The sequence below is a fragment of the Oryza sativa genome, chromosome 7 (genome assembly GCF_034140825.1).
Source record: "Oryza sativa Japonica Group chromosome 7, ASM3414082v1".
In the NCBI taxonomy this organism is placed as follows: Eukaryota; Viridiplantae; Streptophyta; class Magnoliopsida; order Poales; family Poaceae; genus Oryza; species Oryza sativa.
The window spans coordinates 15,604,716-15,619,868 of record NC_089041.1 but is presented as its reverse complement, the minus strand read 5'-3'; the positions used below and the strand labels follow the sequence as shown (position 1 = coordinate 15,619,868).

Here is a 15,153-nt window from a genome sequence, read left to right as displayed (position 1 = left end):
TATAAGAATTCATCTATTTGTTTAGTTATTAATTACATCTAAATTACTACCGTGAATTGATTTCTTATAGAAATTACCAAGAATAATCCATAATTTATATTAAATTTTGCAATTCTACGACTATAATTAATCTATAATTAAATTCTAATTATTTTAAATTTTCTAAACTTCCCCAAACTCCCTCTAATTTCCTATTTATTTCCTTTTTCTTTTTCTCCCTTTCCTTTTTCTTTTCTTTTCTCTTTTCCCTTTTCTTTTTCTCTTTTTCTCTCTTTTCCTTTTCTTTTCTTTCTCTCCTCTCTTTCTTTTTCCCTTTCTTCTCTCCCTCCCGGCTCCTTTCTCTCTTCCTCGGCTTCTCCCTCCCTCGGTTTCTTTTCTTCTTCCTCTCTTTCTCTCGGCTCTCTCTCTCTCTCTCTCTCGGCTCTCCCTCCTACCCGAGCGGTGGCGGCGGTGGACGCGAGGGGGAAGGAGGGCGGCTCACCGACGGCAGCAGCGGCGACGCCGGCGGTGGCAACGGTGGCGTACGGCGGCACAGAAGCGGCGGCACAGTGGCACAGGAGCGACGGCACGGCGGCGCGGGAACGGCAGCGCGGCGGCACGGGAACGGCGGCTCAGCGGCACGGGAACGGCGGCGCAGTGGAGAGGGAAGAGGGGAGAGGAAGGGGGAGATGGAGTGGAGAGAATGGGGGAGGGGGAATATTTATAGGGAAGAGAGGGAGAAGGAGAGGGGAGGGGCGGCGGGGCTCGGGGCGGCGCGCGGGGCTCGGCGCGGCTAGGTGTGACGGCGACGGCGACGCGACGATAACGCGGCGCGGCAGCGGCGCGGGACGCGAGGCGGCGACGCGATGGGCGAGCAGCGCGCGGAGCGCGAGGCGCGAGGCGGCGCGCGGGGCGCGAGGCGACGGGATGGGGCGGCAGCGGCGACACGACGGGCGCGCGGCGCGGCGACGGGACGGTCGGTGACGGGCGCGAGGGCGCGCGGGGCGGCGGGACAGCGGCGCGACGGGACGGGCGCGCGGTGCGGCGACGGGACGGTTGCACGGCGGCAGGCGGGCGTGCGGCGCGGCGACAGCGTGGCAGCGGCGGCGCGGGGCGCAAGGCGGCGGCACGGGGCTCGAGGCGGCGGCACGGGGCGCGAGGCCGACGGCGATGATGGCGACGGCGATGGCGCTCGGCGCGGCAGCGGCGACGCGATGGACGGGCTCGGGGGATGGCAGGCAGGTGCGGCAGAGGAGGGGCTAGGCTAGGGGACACGGTCGAGCACGTGGCAGCCGATGAACAGTGCCATTTTTCCATTAAACCGATTTTAGAGTATTTCCCATATAAATTTGATTCCACAATTCCTAATTTTACATATATGCATTTTACTCAATATTCGTGTTATCTTAACTAATGAATTCACCCTAGATTAATATTACTCATATTTTATTTTTATATAATTTATTTGAGCTTTAATTAGGGTTAATTCTTATTCCATCGCAATGAAATTTAATTGATCCAAATATGGTCGCGATAATATTTTATTTATTACTATCCACGCCTAATCTTTATTTTTAATTTATATTTATTTTACCAATTTGTTTTTAAGGTTTATTACTAATTAACTATTCTTTACTCACGATTAATAATCCTCGAGATCAACTCCAGATAAAATAGACGAATAAGATCGGCATGATGCAATTAGTTTAAAAAGTTTTTGAAAATCCGTATTTTTAGAGTTTTGGTTTTGTCGGTCGAATTTTCAGGGTGTTACAATGGTGAACCAGACCCGCCCCCGCCAAACCCGATGGAAGGTGTTTTTACTCCATTTAATCCTCCGTAGAGACATATTTTATACCATCCCCGCCTCCTAATGGGAGGATTCACCACGGGGAATCAGAGGACAGGGAACCATCGCCATCTCTAGTCTCAGGCCATATTTATACCCGAAATGTATAATATGTCTTGTTGAACACAACTCTATCTTTATTATAATTGAAAATATGAACAAGTCTCTTAGGCGGACTCTTACCAAACATATCTCTAAGAAAGTTAACTAAATCATCCTAATTAATATATACAATTGCCTTCTTGGGACTCAATCCTTAGGTTCATCTTCAATCTCTTAAAAATAAATCTCCCATCAATTACTCTCTCTCTCTCTCTCGTGATAAATATGTAATGTTTGGATAAGATTCGGTCAAGGTTTGGCCGACCATCAAGAATACCCCAGATGCTTAATTAGTTTTAGGAAAAAAAAACAAATTAGTGTATCAACATTTGATGCCTCGAAAAGTACTATGATAATATCATAGTTTTTTTTAGGGAATATAGTATCATAGTTTATTAGTTTTCATAAATTTGTTCTGGCGTCCACTGAATCTTATCCTATGCATTGAATATCTATCACCTGAGAAATAGTATGTGATGGTAGCACTGCTGCATCATATCATTCGTAACCCACTACCGATGAACCACAGCGCAGCTAGCCTTTGCTACAGGGTAACATTACCAGCGTATGCATGCCCCGTGTATCACGCCATCTCGTTTCCATCCGGCCATCCATCCGCACGTTTGGCTCTGAAAGATTCTCTCCCCATTCCCCATTTCCGCACCCATGCTACTCCCAAATCCCCAATCCCCATCCCAAAATCCTCGCCACCTCCGCCCCAAAAATTCTCGCTGCAGCGGAGCAAGCAGCGAGCGCTACAGCCACCATGTTGACAAGCCAGCCAGCCAGCGTTGTCGCCTTCTCACCTTACTTGCCGTCGACCCTGTGCCACTTCGTCATCGTCGAGCCAGCGGTGCCGCTCCCTTCCCTTGGAGCCACTGTTCTGCGCCACCTCCCTGTGGAGCCGACCGCCACCGTTGTCTTCTCGTGGAGCCAATGGTCAGCACTGCCACCAACCATCTCGTCCACGGCCATCTCCTCGCTTCTTGTGGCTGCTGCTTGTCGGCTTCTCCACACTTCTCCAATTGGTACTGCCATCCTCTACTACTCTGTAATCTGTATGCACTGATACTTATTAGGTTCATTTTGTTTTCCTCATATTGTTGATCTGCATACGTGTTCCTTTCTGCAGTAGGTATTTTACTGCTCAGATTAGCTTTGCTTTGGTCTCTATACAGGTATGATTCCTACTAATTTCCATAAATATTTCTTCTGATATGTTTGCTACCTGTACAATCGGCCTAAAGTGCAAACAACAGTCAGGTTTTCCTATTTCTTTCATAATACATGATTCCCCATTGTTTCAGGGATGCATGATAGTTTTATATATCTTGCTGGGATTCCATTTGTTTAGCAGCCATATGTGGTTATAGCACATATTTTCATTTTTTTTACACACAGCAGAATAGCATGTACAAAGAGATATTGGCCTGATTTTTTCCCTATGTAATTGTACGATGTGACCATATACCTATGGTTAGTGCAGGATGCCACAAAACAATGCACCATGAAAGGTAAACCTATAAAAAATCATTGTGCTACTTGTCCAATTGCACATGTTCTATTTGTGCATGCATAGGAATAATTAGTTACTGCTTTGGTGTACATAAGATGATTGTTTTTTGCTACTTGCTTCAGTGTTCCTAATTGGCTTCATGGCGATACAAATGAGAAGAATAAAGTGTTGATTCAAGCTGGAAGATAATTTACTATTTCATAAATAATCTTGATGTTCAGTACAAAAGGCACACAATTCAACTTGATCGCAACCGCTTGCTGTAGTAGGATGCGATGATTGCTTACATTACGAAGCCTATGTATGGACTGTCAGGTTCATGGTCTTCAGTGAGTGATATATTTGTTGAACTGCATGTGTAACACCTTGCTTTTGTAGGTTCCATAGCTTTGCATATGCTTTTGTAGCATTTATGGGATGATGAGGGCCTTCATTTGAGTGAATACACATAAGTTGATGGCATTTCTTCATTTTGCATAGTACAAACTCTGCAGTTATGTGCAAATGAGGCCATATGAACAATTCATCACCATGAGGCTTCAATTCATAATAACCATCAAGGTAATAATTAAATTTGTTCTATCATTTCTGCATTTTCTTTCAGTAACCAATGTTTATCAGCAAGGGAGTAAACTACCACAAGTCTTCCAAGTTATTCTCTCCGAAGAAAAGAACACATTTATCCGCGGTAACACCATTTGTAATTATGAGCACAAATTATATTCAAATTATTTTAGCAATTGTTTAATTTCTTTGGGATAGCTTAGTTATTAATTTTGAAAAAGGATGAATGTCATGTGTGTATCCTCGCTGTTTATCCAGTGATTGGTCATAATGCATATGTTGACTTTACAGAAAGATCCTTAACATTGTTATTGGCTCATCATTTAGATTCCTGCAATCTTAATAGTTCCCTTTGTCAGGCTCTAGAGTATAGTATTATTCTAATTTACATATACTCATTTAGTTGCAAGCTTATAATACGTGTTGTTTACCAACTATTCTATTGGATTTGTAGAGCTACTTTTGAAATAGAGGATTTCTACAGCTACATATGAACATTCTCCTATACTCTTGCAGATTGATTTCAACCGTTTCTAGAAACAAATTGCCGCAATCGAACCATTTTAGGTCAATTTGGTTTCCTCAAAGTCAAAACAAAAAGGCACCTTAGTTAAACAGCGTGTTAGCCTATGGGCTACTCCATACCATAACTATACATGTAAATATCACTTGCAAGATAGTCAAGATTATGTTAATATTTTACAGTTAGTTGTCAATCCATCACAATCGAGTGCACGCGAAAGTAACAGAAGTTCCATTTCGGTGGTGGTCTTTGGTTAAGAAACTTTCAGCCTCATCTATGGATGGTTTTTAGAAGACCAATTTGTACGCAAAATAGCTTTGTTTGGTTTATCCGCTAGCCAATTGATAACAAAATGGTTTGGGGTGGATTGACCAGAGCCTTCAACACGGTTGTATGTGGTTGTAAATGGCGTAACGGGCATATGTGTGCTACAGAGCTTGTGGTTGCAAATGATGTAATCGTTTACAAGTTTGGTAAATTAACTATGGCCAGAAACTTTGTGATGGTATTCAATGATGTTATTCGGTATAAAGTTTGATGGAAATATTTTGAAAGCTTGAAGCTTAATATGAATCAGGGGAACCTTCTCCTCTTACCTCACAGAATTGAATATATATATTTGTTATGCCCGCGGCAACGCTCGGGTCCCGGCTAGTTAATAAAACGGTTAGGCCAAATTCAACAGTTCGGGATGCTTAAGAACAAGACTAGGGATCGATGGAGCGCCCGATCCCTGCCCAAAATCGAGCAGTATAGTAGTTGTTCACCGTCACTGAAAACATAGAGTTATATGTTGTGAATAAAATATTAATCATTGAAAATTCGAAATATTTAATTGCAATGAATACAATGATGTCATTGGATCGTGGGTTGGATATATAGTGTAGGAAAAAAAATCATTTCGAACACATATTTGGGGACTTCTTGCGTGCATGCCTGGAGACTTTCTCTAGGCGTCCAATTTTTTTTTGTACTGGATCGCGCACCCAATGGGAAGCATTTCTGGATGGCTAATAAGAATGCTCATGTAGCTGAAAGAGATGCAAATTTAGACGCTATTGGATTCAGCACAAGTATAGTACTGACTAAATTGTTTACCGAAATAATACTGTTGAGCATTATTAAGCATCCCGTACATATGTTGGGCCGATTAGGATTCTTGGTTCTGTAAGAGCGTCTAAATTTACATATCTTTCAGCTACATGATGCTTATTAATGCTCAACAGTATTATTGCACTGACATAAGATGTGCTGGAAAAAGCTCCGGCACATAGTCACCTAGAGAGACCCACGTGAGGCTTCATGGTCGAACCCATCACCTTTGACCCACATCGGTGATAGCGTTTGGCTCCGGCCCATCAAAGGTTGTCGGTGACGGGCCAGAAGCAAATCTCGTACCGACGACCCTCATCGGTGATGGCCCTGATATACCAGCCTAACAAAAACGACCATAAAGCCTATCACGAATGAGGGTTGATCTTTGATGGTCTCCGTTTATGGCCCATTATTGATAGCACATAGTATAAATTCTTTAAGATCTTCGTGGAATAGTTATTTCAATCCAGTGTACTGTTCACACCTTAGGTGAGAGGGCTAGAGGGGCGAATTTTTGCTCTTTATTTAAAAAAATAATAAAAGAAGCTCCCTAGGTAATAATAAATAAATCATGATTAAAAATTGCGTAAAATATATAGCTAATGTTCATACTTTACATAAGGACAGGAGTGATCGAGTGAGCCTAGAGTATAGAATGGGTGTTGCAGATTTCTTAAATGCTGCAGAGCAAGATAAAAAATAGAGAGAACAGTCAATATATGACTTGTCTATGCGTTGATTGTAAAAATAAGAACATGTTTGCCGATAGAGCATGAATACACACTCATCTGATCTATCGAGGATGCACAAATGGTTACACAAGAGCCGCTGAATACTGGAGATGAAGCGAGCGACGAACAAAACGAGGAATGACATGAAGATAATATGTTTGTCCCTTCCCCGTTGGGTGGTTATCGAGTGCATGTCGACAATGATAGTCTAAACACAATGTTATATGGTGTTGAGGACCCAGCTTGCAACGAATATAAGGTTGGTTATCTGTTCTCTTGGATCTTATGAAACTTGAGATAAAGTAATGGATGAACAAATTGTTAAAGGACTTGTTTCTGGAGGAGAATGTGTTGCCCAAGACAACATATGAAGCTAAACAAGTGGTATTTCCATTGTCACTAGAGGTTCAAAATACACGCATATCCAAACGATTGCATATTGTTCTATAAAGAATACGCCAACTTATATGCATGTCCTATATGTAAGGTTTATTGATACAAGCAAAAGAACAGTTCTAAATCAGGGACAATGTGAAGGAGGGCTGGAGGGGTGGTCCAACGAAGGTTTTGTGCCTCCCTATCCTCGATCGTTTCAAGCAAAATTTGGACAATGTCAAGGAGAGCTGGAGGGGTGGTCCAACGAAGGTTTTGTGCATCCCTATCCTCGATCGTTTCAAGAAAATTTGTCAATCCCTAGAAAGCAGAGTTAGTTCGTTGGCAGGCAATAGATCAAAAGGCCGATGGTATGCTAAGGCACCCTACAAATTCGATGTAATGAAAGAATGTTGATAGAACATACCTTGAATTCATAGCTTGGCCAAGAAACATGAAACTTTCTTTTTATATGGATGACATCAATATTTAAAGAGATAGTAATATGCACGTGCCAACGCTACTACGTTATAAGTAATGTAAAGCAAACAACCAAAAGGTAACAATATATGTTTCAAAAAGTTTCTGATTCTATGTTCAAACAAGATCACAAGTATTAATCCCAAAAACCATAAAAGAAAGAAAAAAAATCTAAATAAATTATGTTTTGGAGCCTTGGCATCGACATCGTTGTTAAGAACAAAATTAGCTACGATACTATTGCATCACGCTGATGGAGCATGAATATCTTCCATCTTATGAAAACCTACACCATCAAAACCATCATCACTACCAAAGCAACCACTATCTATCTTAATAAATAGAAAAAACAAGCCAACTTATCCATCGTAATGATGTCTTCTTTCCAAAAAAAAAAAAAAAAAAAAAAAAAAAAAAAAAAAAAAAAAACTCTGATGAATCTTCTTTGTAATATGCCACGTACTTCATCCAGATCCTTTGGGTTCTCCCAGTTCTCTCGTCAAGCATCTTCTTGAATATGCCACCATCATGTTCTCCTAGTTCTCTCGTCAAGCATCTGCTACCATCATAATACTGATAGACAATTGGAATATATACCATTAGGAATAATACACTGTAACGTAGCAAAAATGATGTAGGACTGGAGAGATGAACCTTACCATAAGAAAACCAACTTACATTGGTTACATATTAATTGTTTATAAATATGTCCAACACCACCGTGTCATCCTCCTCTCACCAACACTAATCCGCTCTCCTTCATCCTACCTAGGGTTGTCACTGGGTATTCATTAACCATCCCCATATCCATATCCACATTTTAAGTGGTCTCTCTGAATGAAGCAAACTGGAATCCGTGCAACTTCGTAATCCATCCACATTTATATTTCATCCTGTACATACATGTTAGTAAAAGCAAATTTGCCAACAATTGTAAGTGAACTTCAGAGTTAATGCATAAGTTCAGACCAAAGCGTGCTACACATAACTGGCTATAATTAAATTTATGCAAATTGATCTCATTAACATTAGAAAAAAAACAATCAGTTTACGACGGCCAATTGTAGACCGAACCGAAACATCAAAACCATTTCCACTGCTTTATAAAACATAACCTTTATATAGAAGCAAATTAAAGCTGCAAATTCGCCCAATACCTGTACTCAAAGAAGCAAGTAGTTAGTTCATTCTCAGATTAATCCCAATTATGCCACCCAGCAGTCTTAGTGTAGCTATCCACAAAAATATGTGCAAAGGCAACCCTCCCAAATGGTTCACATCAATGACCCATGAACATAAAATACGCATGAATGTGTTCATCCATCCAAATATAACATCAAGCAGGAGAAAAATAGGCATGTTAAAAATGATCAAATTTATTGTTTTCTGTAGTGCAAATAGTGTGGCCTGAATTCTTTATTGGATAAAAGTAAAAATCTTATAAAATAACAAAAGTAATGCTGGTGTATCATCTTAACTAATTAAGTGATTTAAACAAGAGTTGGATAAGTGAGCATACCTGCCAATGAAGGAACCTGCAATAAGGCACATCTATATGTTGTTACTACATATATTTGCCCATACCCCTGCACCACAACTGGTAGATCAGTTATCTGCACTCATCAGCCATCACATAGGTGTCTCTCTATGGAACGCGAACAAGTTTTGTTAGAAAAAAAGAACAAGTAAACATTAAGCACCTTAGGAGCTGAGTTGTCAAACATGACAATCTCTGCAGTGAAAATAATTGCTCCACATCCAAATGTTCCCGTCCCAATAATAGTGGATGAATTTACAAGAGAAAAGGGAGTGATGATTAATTAAAAAGATAACATAACTATTCAAGTTACACAAAAAAGGGCCACTTAGCATTTTGCAGACTCTGCAATCAAAATTAGAAGGGTCAGTTATGGTATTGCCTACTGAAATGAGCATTGTTTTTCTAATAATCTCAAATGCCTTCACTTCTTTGGGGGTAAAGGTGAAACTTGAAAGTGCTCTACACCTATCTCTTCATAATAATCTACAGAGGTACGATAGACATACAATCTGCTAAAATTACCTATTTATTCCTATTAACATACTATTGGCAGTCATGAGTAGAAGAAATCGATGAACATAGGAAACACATAATGGCATATTGGCAGTCATGAAACAGTGTGATGAGTGCACAGGGATATGCATAAAAGTACACCATTACCCATGCTCTCAAATTAAAGTATATACTACTGACTACTTCTCAGGACCTGTCAAGTGTTAACCACAAGGATAGTGCAAACTAAAGAAAGTGAAGAAACAAAAACTCTTACAAGGTAAATTATGTTCCATATGTGGTGGTATAGAACCAGTAGGAAATATTCATGGCATAGGCCTCAATAGGAAAATCGACCTCCCTTCTTGTTTCAGTCCAAACTGAAGAAAAGAAAGTGCTCATGTCACTTGATGCTTTCACGCAGGGATCATCCATTCTATCTGAAATATTCAGAAACTGTCAAGCTAGGAATGATAAATATTCATCCCGCATTGTTGTAATCTAAAACATGTAGCTAAAGTTATGTCAATAAATAGAGCATGCATGCCAAAGAGATCTAACAAGCCCACCATAAGTTATTTCATTTAGCTGGCCTCATCAAAACAAGTGCAGACAAACTTGGATGAAAATGAGCTCGTATAACTCTGTTTTTCTTCAATGGAAAACTATTATACTAAAAACAGATTATGGAAGTGCTCATATCAATTCAGAAATATGATCCGTGAAAATGATGACTCACTATATTTGTTTGGACATGCTCGTGAGTATCCAATCTGGAAGCATGGAGAAGATGCTACAATCAGACAGAACGGAAAAATAGAAGAACGTGTCCTTGAGCCATGAACGAGTGTGAATGATATGATTCAAGTAAACAAAAATAATCATCCTCCAGGTAATTCCACCAAGCATATTGTGCGGGAAAAAAAAAAGGCACAATGGCCAGTGTCGATATTGAACGTGCCTCCACCCTTCCGACGTGGATGCGCATCGATATATCCCCTCTGCCGCCCCTCTGTCGAGCCCCTTGGTGGCCATCGCCAGCTTCGTCCGCGGCGGCCACGCACCTCCGATTTCACCCGCGCCACCGCCGCTGCCACCCACGACGACGCTGGTCCTATAGATGCGGCATCGGCGGCGGTGGCGGCGGCGATGAAGCGGAGGAGGATACGGGGCAATGGCTGCGGAGGAAAAGTGAACGCCGCAAGATCGGAGTTTGGCGGAGGAAGGTCGGCGACTCCCGTCGATCCGGCGGCGGGGCAGGTGAAGGTGCTGCCGTCGGCGGGGGAGCGGCAGGAGGGAGGAAGGGGCGCGAGGGGTGGGTGCACGGACGGAGGGGGCGGTTGGCGGCTGAAGGGATGGACGGATGGTGGCGCAGCGATATCCGGAGGAAAAGAGGAGGCGTGGAAGGAAACAAAGATTTTATGCCCGGTGACTACGCGTGCGCGCGATCTCCCTCCCACTGCGTGATCCGCGTGCGCTGCTATCATTGAATCGGAAATGTTTGATGATTTTCATCCGTTGGATTTGATGAATGAAGTTAGTGAATTATAGGATAGATATGAGTAATCATCGTAGCATTAGCACCTGAGTGACCAGTTCTTATCGTAAACTGTAACCTACCACCATGATTATGCTTCATAAGAATATACATTATTATGTATTTGCTAATCCAAGAGCCAAGAGAGCCTAGCAATGATATTTGCCGGTTTATTGATAGGAATGAGAGAACTTCAATCGTACATGCCCTATTATTCAATACCATTACAACTACCCATCACTTGGTAAACTATTGGAACAAACTGTAAAAAGGAATTAAGGTTTGCTAAGATTGTAAGGCAAATATGATGATTTTCATTGGTCTTTAATAACTTATTGGGACAAATTGTGAAAAGGAAAAAAGATTTGCTCAGATTGTAAGGCCAATATGATGACTTTCCTTGGTCTTCGTGCAGTCATCTAATATGACGATCAATTAGGCGAGGTAAGAGTACTACGCGTACACACGTACTCAGTCAAAAACCAAGAATTGGAACAATACAGTATGACAGGTTTTCATCCTTTTGATCCAGTGAAATGGGGCAGAGAAGCTGACTGGACTACTCACAAGTTGCAATCACACAGCATCTCCAGCCAATCCTAAGGGAACGCCGAAAATCAAAATGATCGTGACAACGATAATCACTTGTCATCACATACATACTAGTAGTGTAGTTATGTATCAAAAAGACCTGACTGAAAACAAGAGGATATATAACTTGTACTAGAAAGGCAAGACAAGAACATTCTTAATGCTAACTCCTGGCAGAGAATTGGGGAACAGGGCAATATCAGCATCTTAGAAGAGTGAAGTTCCCTTGCCCTTCTTGTCTCCACCGATTTCAAAGTGCTTGCACCTCTGAAGTCAGATTGCAACAAGACGGGTCAGATGCTTCTAAAAAACCGAATGCTATAACATGATGAGGAGGAAAAAAAAAAAGAAGCTGAAAGCATTGATAAAGACCTTGATCGGGTGCTGAGAGTAGTGCTTGCAGCTCTGGCACTGCAGCTTCAGAACGATCTTCTTTGTTGTCTTGGCCTGAATGACAACAAATATTAGAGGTAAGTAAATTAACACACAGAAGCAACACTACCAAACAAGCTAGTAGCTATCCTTTAAATTCGCAAGGCATAGAGAAATCAAGGTCAAACCTTCTTGTGAAAAACAGGCTTTGTCTGCCCACCATATCCTGACTGCTTGCGGTCATAACGACGCTTCCCCTGAGCAGAAAGGCTATCCTTTCCTTTCTTGTACTGGGTAACCTTGTGTAGGGTGTGCTTCCTGCATTCCTTGTTCTTACAGTAAGTCTTCTTAGTTTTTGGCACGTTCACCTAAAAAACAGTGATAACATATTCAATACTACAAGAATACAGATGACATTAAGCATAAATAGTGCTCACTTTCTAATGCCTTATTTGCAATATCAGATTAACTAATTTGAAATGCAAATACAGAGAACTACAAAACCAAAAAGCTACAGGCATGTCAGTACACACAACACACTGGAAAGAACAGAAGCAAGTGGTCATATGTAAGACAAATAGGACAATTGTGAAATCAAGATGGCACTTAAATTATACCAGTGAATTCAGGGTGATTTAAGAACGCCAAACAGGAAATGTCTAAGCAAGAACTCTTAACATACATAGAAAATATAGAAGATGTCACGCTAATTTCTGTAACCAGTACTGTTCAGGTCCAGTTCATTCACAAAAATAAGAAACCATACGTCATCAGAGGCTGGTCTTTTAGAAAAGGAAAAAGGTAAAATAGCTCATAACAGGGTAATATCTTCTGGTATCAACAAGCTTTCCAGAATAGATGGACTAATTATTTTAGAATTTTCCTAAAAAGGATTATTTTTTGGATAATAGCAGAACAGTGTTGTTAGACAATAGAATGATGCTGATTGCTGAAAACTAATATGTCAGGCATCGCATTAGTGTAAGGATTTAGTACACATGCAGATATGACATGTCCAACACCAAAATAATGAAACCTATATAAATTTTAGATTAATGCCAACGTACAATAGGATAAAAGAACCCTTAAATTGGTTCACTTACCCTAACTTAAAGTGAAATACACAATACTAAAGACACCACCCTATTCTAACCCTATTCTAACTAGTACTCCCTCCATCCCAAAATATTTGACGCCGTTGATTTTTTTAAAAATGTTTGACCGTTCGTCTTATTCAAAAAATTTAAGTAATTATTAATTCTTTTCCTATCATTTGATTTATTGTTAAATATACTTTTATGTATACATATAGTTTTACATATTTCACAAAAGTTTTTAAATAAGACGAACGATCAAACATGTTTAAAAAAGTCGACGGCGTCAAACATTTAGGGAAGGAGGGAGTATAAGATAAGATGCTACAAAGTAGCACGGTAACCCACTGATAACTAGTCACACTAACATACAATTCGGCATAATTCAATTTCCAAATATACTTCCAGCCAACAGAGAAGCAGAAACCACTTTCTCTGTTAAGGTTTCAGCTCAGAAGCTCAAGAGGCGCAAACGATAACAGCCATCATGCCGATAGCAAACATCCTCTATTGCAAGGGCGGATCAGCAATATCTCAAATACTGAAAATCCTAAATAACAGAGACCACGGCTCATTTCCTCTCTGGAAGAATCAGAAACACCGCCCAATGGGCTACAATTTGAGATGCAAAAGCCCTAGACAACAAACTCTATGATAATGCAGCCACCAAAGCAAATCCCTGCTTAAAACAGGCCGAAAACATGACATCCACAGACTAGCCAACCAAAAACAGCCTAATTTGGCATATTTTCGATACTGAGCCGCTGGAACCCACACCCAAGATCGTGCACGATCTAGGCAACTACAGAAATGGCAAGAAACAAGCAAAATCTAAACAGGGCAAAGAGTAGGAGGAGAGAAGGACGAGACACGGGGATTCTGACCATGGCGCCGAGCTTTGGGTTCCTCTCCCTCCTTCGGTGGGTGCGATGGCGGCGGCGCGAGCTCGGTGCCGAAAACCCTAGCAGCCTGGTGGCGGCGGCTACAATATAGAGGAAGTCAAACGGGCCGGCCTGTTTGTAACCTATGGGCCGAACGGTCGGCCCAAATGATTGGCTCGAAAGAGAGAAGAAAAAAGAAGGAATAAGTTCATCTTAGGTCCCTTAATTTTACGCCAAATCCGATTTTCATCCTTAACCCCAAAACCAGATATAACCGGTCCCTAAATTATCAAAAACGGTGCAAATGAGATCTCTCGGCGGTTTTGAAGGTGGTTTTGGCTGACGTGGCGTCTACGTCTACGTGGCTGGTTTAACTAGGCCTCCGTTCCACATGGCATTGACGTGGCACTTACGTAGCAATTATATCTAAAATAATAATAAAAACCATGGGCCCACCTGTCAGCTAAAAATAATAATTTTAAAACGGCGTGGCCCACGTGGGCCCCACATGTCATTCCCTCTCCCCTCTCAGCTCTCCCTCTTCCTCATCAAGCCATCTCCTCGCGCCGCGGCGCCGCCTCACAGCCGGCAGGAGCATGCCGACGAAGCGGAGAGGCGGCGGCGGCGGCAGGCCGCGGGGTCGGTGCCTACTCCCGCGCCGCCACATCATGTTAGATGCTGCACAGCGGTGAGGAGGAGAGGCAGAGTTCGAGCTCAGTACAGCGAGGATTAGTGTACAGATCGAGCTAAACAGCCAACAGGATTAGTGGCAGGCACCAACAAGCAGTTGCTGCTGCTGCTGCTGCTCGAGACATGCATGAGCTCGTGTTCACTACAGTGAGGCCGGCCATCTGCAAGACTGCAACCATGTCAGATTTGGCACGGAGACGAAAAACACACATGTTAGTGACCCAAGTTGTTGTCGTCGTCCATGCTCGCCAAGGCCGCCGCCATTGCCGCCGGTGTCAATGACTGCCCGACTGACCGTCTGTCTTCAACTCGTTCTTCTCGTTGGCAGAGAGAGAAGCTGGGAGAGAGGGGGACAGAGGAGGAGGTACAGCCGCATCGCCTCGCTGATGGTCGCGTGCAGCCGTGCAGGTAGTGCATCCGCTTCAGCTCGTCGTATCCGTCGCAGTCGCCGTCTTCTCCGGCGTCGGCGCGGCGAGCGTCCGCGTGCCGCGACACCTCCTCGTGCACGCGCCGCTCGCAGCGCGGGTTCGCGGCGAGGAGCCACAAGAGCCACGTCAGCGCGGGTGCTCGTGCTCGTCCTCCCCGCGACGGAGGCGCTCCTCCGACGCCACGTCGGCGGGAGAGGAGGGAGCGGCGCGCGGAGATGTCGGCGGTAGAGGAGGGAGCGGCCCCTCCTCACCTGCTTCCTCTCCAACCTCCTCATCATCCCCGGCCGCCGCCTCCTCCCTTCCTAGTTCCTCCGGGC

General features: G+C 42.8%; 1 protein-coding gene and 1 long non-coding RNA gene across 7 annotated transcripts; both read right to left on the bottom strand.

The window, feature by feature from the left end:
* Nucleotides 1-7,301: 7,301 nt before the first annotated feature.
* LOC107278526 (uncharacterized) lies at nt 7,302-10,626 on the bottom strand. Of its 6 annotated transcripts, none has more exons than XR_003243481.2 (3): nt 8,731-10,626; nt 7,871-8,104; nt 7,302-7,784 (listed from the first exon to the last, which is right to left on the bottom strand). It is a non-coding gene; the product is annotated as an uncharacterized lncRNA (long non-coding RNA). The 6 variants fall into 6 exon arrangements; XR_003243478.2 differs by having other exon boundaries at nt 7,871-8,797; nt 8,912-10,626; XR_003243479.2 differs by having other exon boundaries at nt 7,871-8,943; nt 9,521-10,626.
* Nucleotides 10,627-11,269: 643 nt separating this feature from the next.
* On the bottom strand, nt 11,270-13,791 carry LOC4343124 (large ribosomal subunit protein eL42). The gene is made up of 4 exons (XM_015792127.3): nt 13,722-13,791; nt 11,932-12,111; nt 11,744-11,818; nt 11,270-11,638 (listed from the first exon to the last, which is right to left on the bottom strand). Exons 1-4 carry the CDS (start codon nt 13,722-13,724, stop codon nt 11,579-11,581), a joined length of 318 nt encoding a protein of 105 aa, XP_015647613.1. The 5' UTR covers nt 13,725-13,791; the 3' UTR covers nt 11,270-11,578.
* Between the last annotated feature and the right edge of the window lie 1,362 nt (nt 13,792-15,153).

Bases quoted from the DNA above. Each gene is read 5' to 3' on its own strand.
- LOC4343124 (XM_015792127.3), bottom strand. The intron at 11,819-11,931 runs GTTTGACCTTGA...GTTGTCATTCAG, and splicing joins AGCCTGTTTTTCACAAGAAG to GCCAAGACAACAAAGAAGAT. The intron at 11,639-11,743 runs GTCTTTATCAAT...ATCTGACTTCAG, and splicing joins ACTCTCAGCACCCGATCAAG to AGGTGCAAGCACTTTGAAAT.